Below are 17,047 nucleotides of genomic sequence, written 5' to 3' on the forward strand. Positions count from 1 at the left end.
CTTGGTCAGGAGGTTAGATGGGGAGAGAATGGAATGCTGGGAGGGTTATTGGACAGCCCATCAGAAGGAAGCAAAGGCAGTTGGTGATCGACAGTTGGTCAAGTGAACCTGCCATGACAGAGCAGGAATGTAGGGGAAGGAGGGAGGCAGCAAACGCAGGGCTGGGGGGCCATATCCCATGAACCTCCTTTTCTACTAGAATGGCAGTGTCTGTGAAATGACATTCAAGTGGGATGGCTGCCTCTTCTTTGCGCTTGAAGGACCATTGCAGGACCACCACTATCTCACACACCAACAAAGTCGGAGAAGCTTTGGAAATAAGTCCAAGAAATGAGAAAAAGCTCAATTATATGCAGGAAGTGATTCTGCAACTAAAATACAAGCTGCAAGACTAGATAATATTGATGTTCACAGCTCTGGGGGGTTGGAGGAGGAAAACACGGAACGACCTCTGAGAAGTCCTTGTGGCCTGGTGCAGCGAAATACGTCTGGACATCTCAATATCACAGGATGACATTTGGACAAAAGGAGAAGCTTTTAGCTGCCCAACTACCAAGAAATCTGTAAAAGATTGAATTGTCAGATTTGCAAGATGGTCAAAGAAAATACAAACCTACAGAACTCTGGCTAAAAATCAAAATCTGACTCACAGGAGTGGAAGCGTTATTTAAAATCTTGGAAGGTGATGCTCTCAAGGTGATGCATGCCATATGCCAGCAAATGTGGAAAACACAAGATTGGCCATCAGATTGGAAAAAAATCAATTTATATACCCATACAAAAAAAAAAGGGGGAAACGCTAAAGAATGCTCAAACTTCCGTACAGTGGCACTTATCTCCCATGCCAGTAAGGTAATGCTCAAGATTCTGCAAGGCGGACTCCAGCAATACATTGAGCGAGAGTTGTCAGATGTCCAAGCTGGGTTCAGAAAAGGCAGAGGAACCAAATTGCCAATATCCGCTGGATAATGGAGGAAGCCAGGGAGTTTCAGAAAAACATCTATTTCTGCTTTATTGACTATTCCAAAGCCTTCGACTGCATGGATCATAATAAACTGTGGCATGTTCTTGGTGGTATGGGGATACCAAGTCACAGTGCCTGTCTCCTGAGAAATTTGTATAAAGACCAAGTAGCCACAGTAAGAACAGACCACGGAGCAACAGACTGGTTCAAGATTGGGAAAGGAGTGCAGCAGGGCTGCATACTTTCACCCTCCCTATTCAACGTGTAGGCAGAACACATCATGTGACGTGCGGGGCTTGACGATTCCAAGGCCAGAGTTAAAATTGCTGGAAGAAACATTAACAACCTTAGATATGCAGATGATACCACTCTGATGGCTGAAAGTGAGGAAGAGCTGAGGAGCCTTATCACCAAGGTGAAAGAAGAAAGTGCAAAAGCTGGGTTGCAGTTAAACATCAAGAAAACCAAGATCATGGCAACTACACCTATTATAACTGGCAAATAGAAGGAGAGAACGTGGAGGCAGTGACAGACTTTATAATTCTAGGCGCGAAGATCACTGCAGATGCAGACTGCAGCCAGGAAATCAGAAGACGTCTACTTCTTGGGAGGAGAGCAATGGCCAACCTTGATAAAATAGTGAAGAGCAGAAACATCATACTGGCAACGAAGGTCCGCATAGTCAAAGCAATGGTATTCCCCATAGTAACCTATGGATGCAAGAGCTGGACCATAAGGAAGGCTGAGCGAAGGAAGATAGACGCTTTTGAACGATGGTGTTGGAGGAAAATCCTGAGAGTGCCTTGGACCGCAAGAAGATCCAACCAGTCCATCCTCCAAGAAATAATGGCCGGCTGCTCACTGGAGGGAAGGATATTAGAGGCAAAGTTGAAGTATTTTGGCCACATCATAAGACAGGAAAGCTTGGAAAAGATCATGATGCTGGGGAAAATGGAAGGAAAAAGGAAGAGAGGCCGACCAAGGGCGAGATGGATGGATGGTATCCTTGAAGTGATTGGCTTGACTTTGAAGTAACTGGGGGCGGTGACAGCCGACAGGGAGCTCTGGCGTGGACTGGTCCATGAGGTCACGAAGAGTCGGAAACGACTATGCGACTGAGCAGCAGCAGCTAATTAGGTTACATAGGTTTCTTTTCGTAATACTATAGGATCATACTGTATTTACTCGAGTGCAATGACCAAATTTATTGGCTAAATTTCGTCAGCCAAAATAGGGTGCGTATTAGAGGAGGACAGGAGAAACCAGGAACAACAGGGAGAAACCAGGCCTGACTTGAATCCCTGGCTGTTCCTGGGCTGCCCCCTGCCTTGCTCCATCAGCAGGCTCCAAAGCGGATGCCAGACTCCTGTTCACACTTGGGGCTTAGCATCCAGCCCAGGAGAATGGGCTCCAAGCGCTCCTCTCCCACTGGCCCCACCAAAGGGAGATAAGAGAGAGAGCCCACAGACTCCCTTCCCTTCCCTTGCTTCCTCACAAAGAGCCAGTGATGACAGACCTACCCCCCCCCCCCCCTTCACCAACCTGCTGGCTTCAGCTGCCTCCTTCTCCTTGCAATCCAGGCTGCCAAAAGGGCTTCCTTGCTTGTCTCAAAAGCAGGCAAGCAATGAGGGATCCAACTCTGCCATTCAAGCCTCCTTCCTTTGCATGGCATTGGATCCTTCCTTCCCTGCAGACCCAGGCTGGGCTGGGTTGTAAAAGAGGCGACTGCAAATGAGGACTTGATACCACCCTCCTCAAAAGCAGGTAAGGAAGGAAGGACCCATCGCTGCCTCTCCCACCCCCATGCCCTTTGCCCAGTCTTGGACTCTTCCTTCCTTAGCTGCTCTTGAGAAGGCTGTGGTCAGAGACACTTGCAGTCTCCTCCTTGCAATCCACCCCCTCCCTTCTGGGCCTTCAAGGAAGGAAGCATCCCACCTCTGGCAAAAAGAGTGGGCGGGAATGGCAGTCTGGCATCCTTCATTTCTTGCCTGGGCTTCAGGCTGCTTTTGATGCCAGAACCCAATTTCAAGGCCCAGGTGGCAGGGAGTTTGGACTGCTAACAACTCTTGAAGTTACATTCTTGTGGGGGGAAAAATCCTATTTCTTCTAGTGCTGCATTTCTCTCTTTCACTCATTGCCAATTTCTGAACTTCATTCCAAGTTGATGGTTCATGTGTCGCTCTTGCATTAGCAAAAGAAGTGAAATGTTAATTCATCTCCTGGCTTCCACCGTGTCATCTGTTCTTTGGTCACCGGGAGGTACCATTCCCTCATCTCCTTCTGAAATCTTAGGTAGAATGAATTGAGCAGGAAGGTTTTCAAGCCTGTCTACTGATTGGATAGAATATTCACTTGATTAAACCTCTCATCCCAGTAGATCGCTTTTCCTAGAGCAACTCTTCTCACATGTGGACTTAGAATTTCTTTTTTTAAAAAATATAGATTTTTATTATTTTCTATGTGATTTTTACAGCAAAAGCGAGGAAAACAAAACCGTGGGGGTAGTGTAGAGAGATGCTGGGGAGGTAAAGTGGGTGAGAAGACAGCAGAGAAGGGGGAGGAAAAGGGCCCACATTGTCCCAGTGGGTTAAAATTTATCGACTTCCCATTGTCGTCCTGAAGAGTATTAGTTTTGAAGTTTTTCCGCATCTATTTTATTATCCAGTCCACACTTCTATGAATATTGTCTGTCATACGTCAGATAAATCTAATGTAAATGTATATCCGCTGTTTTGTAAAAAGTCTCTGAAGCCTGTCCAATCCGTTTTCTTTTTTCCATCTCTCAGCTTTTGTGTCAAGGTGTCCATTTGTATTAAATCTAATAATTTTAGGATCCATTCCTCAATGGGGGGAGTCTTTTTTTGTTTCCAGACTTTTGCTAGGACTAATCTTGCTGCTGTGGTCATCAGAAAGACCATTTTATCCTGATTTTTATTCAGTTTCGGGCTTGTTATGCCTAATAAGTACATTTCCAGTTTAGGTGGGAATTTAATTTGTAATATTTTTTTGTGTTATTTGATATATATTGTTCCAGTACTTTTTGACATTCTTGCATTTCCACCATTGGTGATAAAAAGTTCCTATCTCTTTGCCACATTTCCAGCATTTGTTAGATGACCATTTACTAAATTTGGCTATTTTAACTGGGGTATAATACCAGCTGAATTGCATCTTATACCAATTCTCTCGTATCTCGGTAGCTGTAGTAAATTTCAATTTTTTGTTCCAGATTTCTTCCCAGATTTAGATTTATACTATACCCAAAGTCTTTTGCCCACTTCACTTGGCAGTCTTTAACCTATTCTCTTTCCGTCGTCCAATTTAGTAGTGTTTGATATATTATCTTAATTATTTTTTTCTTCTTTTGCATAATTATCTCCCAGGGTCCCTTTTTGGTTGAAACCTATTTTAGCATCTTCTTTATAACATTGGACTTAGAATTTCTTAATGCTTTTAGCTGACAAAAAATTCCTGTAGCCTTTCATAAACTTCAACTTTGCTCTTGATCATATAAACAGATAAAAACTTCCTGCAATCATCAGTAAAGTTCAGGAAATATCTATTCCCAGAAACTGATGAGACTCTCATAGATCCACAAATATTACTGTGAATGAGCCGTCACCTACACATGACTTTTTGGAGAGGTGTGTTTGCTTGTCCCTTCACTTCTACGGAAAGTGTTCTTTATTTCAGCAAGTTTGCCAATGCATGCCACTGTAGAATTGAGTAGCTTCAAACCAAGATCTTTCATTCACATGACTGAGTCTTTGGTACCACAAACGTAAATAATCATATTTACAATTCTTTGCAATGCCAGCAAATCTAGCGATACATCTTGCCTCTAATGCTGCCTTTTCTGCTCCCTGCCTTTTCCCAGCATTGGACTCTTCCTTCCTTACCTGCGCTTCAGGAGGTTGCTACTACCAAAGCACATTTGTACTTACATTCTCCTGCTTTACAACCCAGAACACTCACACTCACCCCCATCAACACCACCCCACCCCACTGAAAGAAGGATCCAATGTCAGGCAAAGGGAGGGGACTTGAATGGCAGTGTTGGATCCCTCATCCCTTGTCTGCTCTTGAGGCAAACCCCCTTTAAAGCCTGGTTTGCAAGGAGGTGGAGACAGGCAAATCCAGCAAGTCAGAGAAGGTGGGGGCCGGGGATAGCTCCATCATCACTGGCCCCTCTTGTGGAACCAAGGGAAGGGATGGAAGAACTTGGGTGCTCTCCCTCCTTTTTGCTGGGACAATGGCAGAGGAGCTCTCTGAGTCGATTCTTCCAGACTGGCTCTCAAACCCCCGAGTGCTGACCAGAGCCTTGTCTCTGTTTGAGAAGAGGGGAGGAAAAAAGGAGTCTGCTAAAGCCAAAGGGGAGTGGACCGACTTCCTCTCTGCAGGGGGCAGGAGGGCAGCTGGGCCTCAGGGAACATCCAGGCCTGTGTGTTGGAAGAAGCAGAGGAAGTGCCTAGCGTGCCATCTCCGGGAGAGTCCTATCTGGTGGTTGCTTCATGGGATGCTCCTCTCAACCGGATCACTGGATCTCTTGGGCTCTTAAGCAGAAAATGAAAAAGGGGAAGGAGAGGATTCAGGGTTGTATCACGCGAGACTTCTTTCCTACCAGATGGGGAGTGTCTAGGAATCGACATTCAATTGGGATTGCTGTCTTTTCTTCACACTTGAAGTAGTATTGCATTTATGCCACCTTTTCACACACGCAAATAGCTTTGGAAATAAGTCCAAGACAGGAGGAAAATTACTTAAAAATTTAATTACTTTAAATAAACAAAACAGAATATATACATATATATCTTTTATTTGTGGGTCAATTTACAACTAGAAGTGGTTTTTTGTTAATGGCTGGAAGTTTGTATCTGACAACCTGCTTAGCTCCTGGAGAATTTGTGCTTCCTTTTTATACATCTGAAATAAGAAAGAGAACAGTGAAAGAGCACATTTTCTTTCAAACAACATAAATGCATATGATCTTACAAGCTTGAATTTGTCAATTATACTACATATATAGGATTAGCTGTGCCTGGCCACAGTTTGCTGTGGCGTAATCCTACATGGGGTTTTCTTTGTGGCATTCAAGGTGGCCTAGAAAGGATTCCCCTAGGTATGAAGCAGCCAGGCTTTGAAGCTGCAAGGCTATTCAATGGTATTCAATGTGGCCTAGAAAGGATTCCCCTAGGTATGAAGCAACCAGGCACTGAAGCTCCAAGGGTATTCAATTGTATTCAAGTTGCCCATAAAATCCCACATTATCTGGTTTGAACTGGATTATATGGCAGTGTGGACTCAGACAACCAAGTTCAAAGCAGATATTGTGGATTATCTGCCTTTATTGTGAGTGACCACCTGGCCAAAGCCATAATCCTCCTCCTCCGAATGACAACCTCTGTAAATACTAATCGGGCAGCAGTGGCCGTTCCCCAGATGGAGGAGGAGGAATGAGTGTGGCGGTGGGGGGAAGATCTGCAAGAGGGGGTGGCAGGAGAGGAGGATCAGGAAGGGCTGGTGTAGTGGAAGATCGCCTTGTGAGAGGAGGAAGAGAATGAATGAGTGCGGTGGTGGTGGTGAAGATCTCCCACCTAGATTTCCCTAGGTAGGAAGGAGCCAGGCAAGTGTGGTTTATATACCTGTGGAGTAATGTCCAGTGTGGGAGAAAGAACTGTTGTGTGTTGGAGGCAAGAAGTAATGCTGCAATTAGTCACTTTGATTAACATGTGATGGCCTTGTAAGTTAAAACCCTGGCTGATACCTGCCTGGAGGAATCCTTTGTTGGGAGGTGTTAGTTGGACCTGATTGTCTCCCGTCTGGAATTCCCATTTTCACAGTGTTGTTCTGTATTTACTGTCCTGGTTTTAGAGTTTTTTAATGCTTAGAACCAGGTTTAGCAGGTTTTGTGGGAGTTTTGTGGGAGCGCGCTGAGTGGAGCTGGAGCAGCAAGGGTGGAGGAGAGCACTCCACTGCCCAGCCTGGCCTGGTGGCAGAAAAGTCCCCCCATGCGAGCGCTCGGTGGGTGGGTCCAGCTCTTAGCACGGGGCAAGAGTGGCGCCTCCCCCCCACTGTCATCCTCCTCCTTCTCCTCCACCACACTGTTGTTCCCGACCTGGCCAAGTATGTCTGCATCAACTGGGCCATGTCGTAGATACCCATGGGCATGGAGAAAGAAGAGTGCTGGAGGTGGGTGGCATAAGGAGGAGATTTCTTGCACACGTGCAAAGTGGGTTTTTTTTTATTTTGGGGGATTTTTCTGGCTATGTCTCTGTTTTCTTTCTTTTTTTAATCATCACTCCTTGTAAAGTGATGAGTATTTTGGCCAAATTTGGAGTGATTTGGCCCAGTGGTTTTGTTGTTAACTCGGTCCTAATTATGCACATTACATTTATATATATACTGTATAGGTAAAAAACATCAGGGTAAATATGTGTGGTCATTTATAGTTTCGAACCACAATATATTCCTGTTATTAGTTCAAGGAGAACACCTACCTCTTCCCAGTCAGCTTTTGTGCTGTGCTTATAGCCAAGCAAATGGCACAGGCCATGAGCAACTGTCACCTGCACAAAGAGGAACAACATTGTGCTTCATACAAGTTTAATAGATTGGAAGAACACAACATTAAAGAGACCTGACTTTGCAGTAAACCATTTCAAAAACTGAAAACGGCTATAAAGGACAATCTCATTTATCATCATTGTCATCTATAGCACCATCAGTGCATGTGGCCTTTTACATTAATAGCTTAAGATTAATTTGACAGATCTCTACCCTCAAAGTTACAATCTAAAATATGTGCATAATTATCTTCACAGATTCATCAGTTTTTGAAGCAGACACTGTAGTTCAATAGCCAACTATGCCTAGCATAATTATTGTGATCCATGCTGCAGAATACAAATATGCATGGGTGTAAATGCAGTATACCACTTAGACCCCATCTACACTGCCATATACTGCATTTTCAGAATGCAATTTAACTCCATTGAACTGGATTATATTAGTCTACACTGACATATAATGCAGTTTAGTTAACTTGCATTTTGAAACTACATTATATGGCAGAATAGCTGTGGTGTAAGAATAACATTGGGATTTTCAGCTCTTCCACCCACCAGCAGACTCTGTGGCACCACGATACTGCTCTGGAGGATCTGTCAGCTCCTCAAAGTAGGTTCTAAGTAACACAGGATGGAGCTGAGATCAACTTGCTCCTGTTTCCATGAGCATGTTGGTCCCAGAAATGTACAGCTGGCTAGTGCAGCATATTAAATTATTGTGCAATGTATGAAGAGCTTTTAGGAGCAAAACCTTTTTTTTTACTCTTTTTCCTGAACTGACAAAATCTCTCCACATCTAATGCTTAGATGCAAAAGAAAACAAAATAATGAGTAAAACTTGTTGTACAACTATTTTTCAAAACAAATAAAGAAGCCAGAAAAAGTTTGTAAGCAAGGTCAACCGAGTTTTATGTTGCTAAGTTCAACATAAGAAAACACAAGACTTCTGTGGCCAAGAGAATGCTGTTACTATGTAGCTTTCTTTCAGGAAACTTTTCCAAAGCCCCTGAGAAACTGAAGCAATATTAATATCTTACAGGTTGACCGTGATTTCAGAACTCTCTCATTCTCTTTTTATATGTGGACACTAACACAAGTAGTAAAATGACTGAAATAGAATTTACATACTTACTGTTAGAATATTGTAATAATCTTCATTGTAATGTACACACTGTTGATAAATATATTCGACCCCTAGAAAAATATCTCCCAAATTGTATTCATCTTGAGCAAAATGCTGTGGCAGTTCTCCTGCTTTCAGATTCTGTGAAAGGAACAGGTTCCAACCACAAGTCAAATTTTTCATACAGAACACAGAAACACTGCACGATTTCCCACCCAATGTACACATATACAGATTCTGTATACAATAGATTATGTGGCCAATAGACTCATATAATCCCATTCAAAGGAGACAATGCGAATTATCTGCTTTAATAATTTGGATTATATGGCTGTGAAGAAGGGGCCTTAGTTAACTGCAACTCAAGCAAACAGGTCTCCCAAGCAACCAGAAAAAAACCTGAAGAATACATTTTAAAAGCTGTTTTTATAATACAGTAAAAGAGTAAAATGGTATTACATTAAGCTTGTCTTTATTTGCCTTGAATTACTGTATTTCAATATTAGTATCAAGTCAATACAGAGTTCATGGTATGGTAGTACAGTAGAGTCTCACTTATCCAACACTCGCTTATCCAACATTCTGGATTATCCAACACATTTTTGTAGTCAATGTTTCTAATATCTCATGATATTTTGGTGCTAAATTCGTAAATACAGTAATTACTACATAGCATTACTGTATATTGAACTAATTTTTCTGTCAAATTTGTTGTATAACATGATGTTTTGGTGCTTAATTTGTAAAATCATAACCTAATTTAATGTTTAATAGGCTTTTCCTTAATCTCTCCTTATTATCCAACATATTCGCTTATCCAACGTTCTGCCGGCCTGTTTATGTTGGATAAGCGAGACTCTACTGTATTAGGTTAGTATTAGTATTAGATTTATTTTAATAGTAGCACTCAAGCAACCAGAAACTACATTTATCCAGCATTTACCAATCCAGGACTTTGTATGTGCTTAGATAGTATAATGATTAAAAGGTAAGACCAAATCATCTAATAATACAAGAGTTATTCTCTTATTTGTGTGAGTATATGCCAGTGAGTTTAATATTGAGTGCTGGACTATTATTCTGGATTTAATTTCAGCCATGGAAACCCACTGGATTGTTTTAGGGAAATCACAACTTCTTAACCTTAGAAGAGGACAAAAACAAAAACATCTCTAAACAAATCTTGGCCCAAAAAAAAACTAAATTGGAAACAGTTTGAAGGCACCCGACAAAAACATGCCTTAAATTGGCTGTCAATTTATGGCAACTCTAAAAATTTATTGGCAAGGAACACACTTAAGTGGTTTATTACAGCTTTCCTCTGAAGTACAGCCTTCAGCCCTGGTTTTCAAGACAGTCTGCCATCCAGGTATTAGCCAGGGCCGATCCTGCTTAGTTTCCAAAATCTGGTGCCTGGTATTTAAGCCTCCTAATTACTTTATTTTGTCTTTATATCCTTCTGTGTCCACTGGAAATGAGGGATATTAGAGATATTTTCCCCTCTTTACACCTTTTGTAATTTTAAACAGACAAGGTTAAGAACTTCCTCACTGTGAGAGCTGTTCGACAGTGGAACTCTCCTCCAGGCTGTGGTGGAGGCTCCTTCTTTGGAGGCTTTTAAGCAGAGGCTGGATGGCCATATGTCGGGGGTGCTTTGAATGCGATTTCCTGCTTCTTAGTGGGGGGTTGGACTGGATGGCCCATGAGGTCTCTTCCAACTCTACTATTATATGATTCTATGATTCTATAAGTGAGGAACAGTCCTCTTCCTCTTTTTATATGGGCTTTTAAATTGTAACAACCATGATCTTTCTATCAGATGTCCTTAATGATTCCATGTGCTGGGTGGGAAAAATGTGACCCAAATAGAGCCACCCAAGCCCATTTGTTAGGCATTACACTTAGATCCCAGAGTGTGAAGAGCATGTTTTTTGTATCGTTTTCTGAATTCATGAAAGACTGGGGATGTTTCCTTTTTAAATCAGAAGTGAATTATAATATACCTTATAGTTTGAAAATTATATTTAACCTAAAACAAACAGAGAAATGCAACAACATGGTAACATTATTCTCTGTACACCAGGAGGGGACAGGTGGGCATTGTTTTGTTTTTTAAAAAATAAATAAAAGATTTTAACATTAAAAGAAAATTGGGAGTGGGAGCATGTGGCAAGGGATACAGCTCTCTGCTGCCCAGTAGAGGGTTTGGCCCCTCATCTCATCTCATAGCTGCCATAAGAACATACCATTACAAATGTAGCACCCTATTTTTGCTCCCAGGATTAAGCTGCTGATCTCAAAAAAAAAAAAAAAAAAGGTAAATAAGTAAAGCAGTTACCTCATGAAAAGGAAAAGACAAGACATCTGTGGGGATGTTCTTCTGCCTGTAGCATCTATTGAGCTGCTGTATATGCCTGTTGCTAACACAGATAACACCGAGATCAAATCGCTGCACACCCAAAATGCAACGCAGTCGTTCTATGTTCTGGCGAAGTGGCACTCTCCGGATGGGGATGGCTCTCTGCAGGTTACGTATGATCAGGCTCATCTCATTAATTCCAGAGAGGCTTCCCCCAAAATGATCACCATCAGACACTATTGACACCTACCACAACCTAGTACAGCAGTCTGGAATAAAAATACAATTTTTATATAATGCTACTTTTGAGGAAGGAACTTCAACAGAACTCATCAGTCTTATCTAGGGCAAGGGCTCTTTCATACAACATGCACAATTATAGCACTATGGCCCCTTCCAGATTATCTTCTTAGAACTGGATTATATGGCAGTGTAGATTCATATAATCCAGTTCAAAGCAGATAATGTGGATTATCTGATTTCATAATCTGGATTATATGGCAGTGTATAAGGCGCCATAGGGCGCCTATGTTTCCATATTAACTGCCATGGCAACTTCCTATGGATTCCTGGGATTTATAGTTTAGAGAAGAGTATTTGGAATCATCTGCTGAACAAGTCCTCTGGTGCCTTAGATCAAGGCTTTTTAATTTTTTTCTACTCACAGCCACTTTCTGCCTGATAAATTTTTATTCAGCCCTGGATATATATCAGTATATAAAATAGTAGGCAGTGTTTCTCAAACTATGCTCCCTCAGGTGCTTTGGACTTCAGCTTCCAGAAATCCCAGGCATCTTATCAGCTGTTAGGAATTGTGGGAGCTTAAGTCCAAAACATCTGGAGGAGCACAGTTTGAGAAACTCTGGAGTAGATAAACAGTAAAAGCTGAAAGCAGCCTGAGCTGCCAAGGTTCTAAAACCTCTGAACATCCCTCCAAGGTCTGCTAGAGAGTGATCTGGATTATGGAAAACTGGGCAGCTCTCTCCCTGGCTGCTTTTAAGGATATACAATACCCAGACTTTCACCAATTTCAATGTAAAATTAAACGACTTTGCAATGTTTTGACATAGAATCGTAACTCTCATAGGCCTTCAACACAGCTGAATAAAATACCACATTATCTTCTTTGAACTGGAATATATGGCAGTGTGGACTCAAATAACCCAGTTCAAAGCAAATACTGCCTTGATATTCTGGATTATATGGTTGAGTGGAAGGGCCCTTAGGAGGTTGTTCCTAGGGCCCTTCCATATAACCCAGAATATCAAGACAGATAACCTACAACAACAATAACAAAATTTATAACCCGCCTCCATCTCTGGAGGCCAGTGCCCAAATCCCTGCTTGGCCATGGAAACCCACTGGGTGGTTTCGGCCAAGGGTGCATCCACACCAGTGGTTCTCAACCTGTGGGTCCCCAGATGTTTTGGCCTTCAACACCCAGAAATCCTAACAGCTGGTAAACCAGCTGGAATTTCTGGGAGTTGCAGGCCAAATCACCTGGGAACCCACAGGTTGAGAACATGTTTAACTGCCATGGCTCAATGCCATGGAATCTTGGGATTTGTAATTTAGTGAGGAAGCAGCAGCACTGTGGCAGCAAAGGCAAAAGACCTTTAGCCTATAAAGCCCTTAATGGTTCTGGCCTAGCTTATTTGTCTGAATACATCGCCCTCTATGAACCACCACGGTGTTTAAGATCATCTGGGGAGGCCCTGTTCTCGATCCTGCCTCCCTCGATTGCATGATTGGCGGTGACAAGAGGCAGGTCTTCTCAGTGGTGGCCCCCTCCCCAGGCATATTAGCTCAACCCCTTCCCTCCTGACCTCCCGCAAGTGTGAAAACGTGGCTTTGTGACCAAGCCTTTAGAGAACTGGTGCAATATGTTGTCGAAGGCTTTCATGGCCAGAATCACAGAGTTGTTGTGTGTATTCCGGGCTGTATGGCCATGTCCCAGAAGCATTCTCTCCTGATGTTTTGCCCACATCTATGGCAGGCATCCTCAGAGGTTGTGAGGTTGTGGGCGAAACGTCAGAAGAGAATGCTTCCGAAACATGGCCATACAGCCCATAAAACACACAACACTGGTGCAATAGACAGACTTGGACGATTGCGCAATGACCATTGGAATGGCCCGGATTACGCTCGTGGATTACATGTTAAACTCTAAATTTATATTGTTTTTAAATGTTCTAATTGTTTTTAATGTACTTTTAATTTCTATTTAATTTTTATTTAAGGTTTTTTTTTCGTGTCAGGAGCAACCTGAGTTGCTTCTGGTGTGAGAGAATTGGCCGTCTGCAAGGACGTTACCCAGGGGACGCCTGGATGTTTTGATGTGTTTACCATCCTTGTGGGAGGCTTCTCTCATGTCCCCGCATGGAGCTGATGGAGGGAGCTCATCCACGCTCTCCCCGGGTGGGATTCGAACCTGGCAGCCTTCAGGTCAGCAACCCAATTTTCAAGTCACAAGGCCACCGGAGGCTGCTATTTATTGTACATTGTGTACAATGTGTACATTGTGTTTTAAGGCATCAAATCGTTACTTGTATGTAAAGTCGCCTTGAGTCCCCTCCGGGGTGAGAAAGAAAGGGGAAGAAATGTCGTAAATCAATAAATAAAACGACAACTGTAAAGCCTTGGTAGGCTTCATTCACTCGCACCAACTCCTGATTCCAAACGATGAAGAAAAAGCCTCTCACGTTTGTCGCGGGAACGGAGACAACCTCAACCGCGGCCGGTGCCTATGCGGCGCCTCAGTCCAGGAAGCGACGCTGAAAGAGCGCATCCCTCAGCTCTCTCCTTTTACTTCCAGCCCCCTGAGAAGGAGCTGCTCATAATGCAGTGTCCGAAAAGTATCCACAGTTTCAACGGAAAGGAATAAATATACTTTCCCTTACACTGTATACACGCAATGAGCAATCACAGGAAGGAAAACAAACGCCTCCTGCCGCTTTCCTCGAGTTACTCTTAAACGCATGCGCACTTAGACATTCTCCGCACTACGCAGGTCGGGGAGCGGAGGGGGAGTGACGTCACTTCCTCCTAGAGCGTCAGAGTTCTTATGTGGTGCGGGGAGTCTCTTTCCGGCTCGGCTGTTTGTTTGTGTCCGGAAGGGCCTTCCACGGCTGAAGGGGAATATTGAGCGCTGGCTCCCAGGTAGTAACTCCTCTTTTAAGGATTAGGTAATGTCGCAGGCCTAGAGTCCATAACTTGAGCCCTGGGAGTTAAAGTGGTGCCAAGCTGAATTAATTCTACCGTGTAGATCAGGCATGGGCAAACTTGGGCCCTCCAGGGGTTTGGGACTTCAATTCCTACCATTCCGAACAGCCTCAGGCCCCTTCCTTTTCCCCCTCAGCCGCTTAGCCAGGCAAGTTTGCCCATGCCTGGTGTAGATTCACCCTCAAACGATGGAGTGTGTGCGGGTTTACACAACCGAATGTCCCTTCATAGTTGAAAAACTTGTGATAGCTTGACATAGAGACATGGACACAAGTTTCTGTGTGGAAGGGTTTTTTTGGTGTGTGGAAGACCAACTTTTTCTCTTTTTTAAAAAATCACTGGCTTCATTATTATTATTATTATTATTATTATTATTATTATTATATACAGTGCAATGTAGCTGACTTTTATATTCAATCCTGCCCCTCATGACTAACCACTCAATGCAGAGGATTGTTAGATATCTTTTAGAGGACAAGTGCTACAGGGTGACTCTCATAGTGGCAAAATTCCTCGCAGTGGCAGCAAGGCTAAGAAAGCAATTAACCTCTGATAGGGACATCACTTGAAACCATGTAGATGTATCTTGTACAGTGAACTGGGAATGGGATGGGAGAATTCAGAATGACTGTTCGTTTTCTGATGGGTCTATGGACCGTAATAAATGTTGTAGTATTATTATTATGTTTATACCCCACTTTATCTCCCCTGAAGGAGACTTAAAGCGGCTTCACATAGAAACGTTAGCACAGCATTTCAAATTTACAAATATTGAAACAGAATTAAATATAAAGAGTATTAAAAGATTCACAGTTAAAACCATTCAAACCTATTTAATGCATATTCAGTCTAAATCACAGCACACCCTGAGTTGATCTTAAACACCTTCATTCTTAAAAGGCTGCCTGAATAAAAAGGTTTTGCCCTTCTGGCTTCCCTGGGAAGCAGGGAGTTCCTGAGTCAAGTGGCAGCCACCAAAAAGGCCCCATCTCACATTCCCACCAACTGAGCTTGAGATGGAAGTGGGACTGAGAGAAGGGTCTCTTCTGAAGACCTCAGGGCCTGGACAGGATCATACAAGGGGTCAGTCAAATAACCTGAACTGAACTGTCTAGGGCAGTGGTTTTCAACCTGGGGTCCCCAGATGTTTTTGGCCAGTAACAGACTAGCAGCCAGTGGAGCTACTTATTTTGCTTTTCTATATTTCATGTCGGTAACAGTGTTTTAAAACATTATTTTAAACAAAGTAGGATGAAATAAGATAGAATTAGAAATGCAGGCCCCATCTACACTACTATATTTCCAAACTGCATAGTTTTAAATTGTATTATATGGTCAATGTAGACTCACATAATGCAGTTAAACTGCAATATAGGAATCTACACTGATTATGTAATATAGTTTCAAACTGCTTTATATGGCATTGTAGATGGGGCCGCAGATATACCTGGGAAAACAATAGATTATATTCAGCCAAAGCATCTTTTCTGGTGTTTTCTGTTGTAGTTAAAAGCTTATTATTGTTATTGTTGTTGTTCCACAAAAAATTAGTCAGTTCCAAAAATAATTAAGACCTGGCACTTGTAATTTTAAATCTATATATATAAAAGAGTGATGGCATCACGGCAATTCACAAAACAACAAAACTACAGGCCCCCCAACCTCAAAATTTGACAACACAACCCATCATCCACGCCTCAAGGTTGATACAACAAAAAGAAAAGAAAAATAAAGTCCTAATTAGAGGGAGAGCAATAATTTTTTTTATCCAATTGCTGCCAGTTTAGAGGGCTAATCTCTGCCCACTTGGTTGCCTAGCAACCAAGGGATAGCCAGGCTTCAGTTCGGGGACAGGCAGATTTAGGCCTCACTGAGGCTTCTTCCACAGATTATCTAATTTGCACTGGATTATATGGCAGTGTAGACTCAAGGCCCTTCAACACAGCTATATAACCCATTTATAATCTTATATCATCTGCTTTGCACTGGATTATCTTGACTCCACACTGCCATATAATCCACTTCAGTGTGCATTTTATACAGCTGTGAAGAAGGGGCCTCATATAATCCAGTTCTAAGCAGATAATTTAAGATTATCAATATACAGTATCCAACGTAAACAGGCCGGCAGGATAAGTGAATATGTTGGATAATAAGAAGGGATTCAGGAAAAGCCAATTAAACATCAAATTAGGTAATCGTTATACAAATTAAGCACCAAAACATCATATTATACAACAAATTTGACAGAAAAGGTAGTTCCATGCGCAGTAATGCTATGTAGTATTTACAGTAGAGTCTCACTTATCCAACACTCGCTTATCCAACGTTCTGGATTATCCAACGCATTTTTGTAGTCAATGCTTTCAATATATCGTGATATTTTGGTGCTAAATTCATAAATACAGTAATTACTATATAGCATTACTGTGTACTGAACTACTTTTTCTGACAAATTTGTTGTCTAACATGATATTTTGGTGCTTAATTTGTAAAATCATAACTTAATTTGATGTTTAATAGGGTTATCCTTAATTCCTCATTATCCAACATATTCGCTTATCCAACGTTCTGCCGGCCCGTTTATGTTGGATAAGTGAGACTCTACTGTACTGTATTTACAAATTTACCACTAAAATATCACAAAGAATTTAAAACACTGACTACAAAAACATTGATTATGAAAAGGCAGACTGCGTTGGATAATCCAGAACATTGTATAAGCGAATGTTGGATAAGTGAGATTCTTCTTTAATATGAAATAATTACTGGGATAGAATAATGCAGAACAATATAATCTCTAAAACCAGGAC

The 17,047-nt window shown here is 42.2% G+C and overlaps 2 protein-coding genes across 6 annotated transcripts in view; one reads left to right on the forward strand and one right to left on the reverse strand.

The window, feature by feature from the left end:
* Positions 1 to 5,715: 5,715 nt before the first annotated feature.
* Positions 5,716 to 14,067, reverse strand: ybey (ybeY metalloendoribonuclease). 4 transcript variants are annotated; one of them, XM_003215202.3, is made up of 5 exons: positions 13,913 to 14,067; positions 10,992 to 11,281; positions 8,663 to 8,794; positions 7,462 to 7,530; positions 5,716 to 5,887 (listed from the first exon to the last, which is right to left on the reverse strand). In XM_003215202.3, exons 2-5 carry the CDS (start codon positions 11,199 to 11,201, stop codon positions 5,801 to 5,803), a joined length of 498 nt encoding a protein of 165 aa, XP_003215250.1. In that variant the 5' UTR covers positions 11,202 to 11,281; positions 13,913 to 14,067; the 3' UTR covers positions 5,716 to 5,800. The 4 variants fall into 4 exon arrangements, with proteins under 4 accessions (XP_003215250.1, XP_008112674.1, XP_062815527.1 ...); XM_008114467.3 differs by having other exon boundaries at positions 10,992 to 11,073; positions 13,913 to 14,041; XM_062959457.1 differs by having other exon boundaries at positions 10,992 to 11,073; positions 13,715 to 14,010.
* mcm3ap (minichromosome maintenance complex component 3 associated protein) overlaps positions 14,047 to 17,047 on the forward strand; it is a 47,242-nt gene continuing 44,241 nt past the window's right edge. The window contains exon 1 of one of the 2 annotated variants that reach the window (XM_008114478.3): positions 14,047 to 14,171. The gene's annotated coding sequence lies outside the window, so the exon portion shown is untranslated. Of the gene's footprint in view, positions 14,198 to 17,047 lie in introns of both variants that reach the window. The other variant, XM_008114489.3, reaches the window with a different exon arrangement.

This window comes from Anolis carolinensis, chromosome 1 (assembly GCF_035594765.1).
Source record: "Anolis carolinensis isolate JA03-04 chromosome 1, rAnoCar3.1.pri, whole genome shotgun sequence".
Lineage (NCBI taxonomy): Eukaryota > Metazoa > Chordata > Lepidosauria > Squamata > Dactyloidae > Anolis > Anolis carolinensis.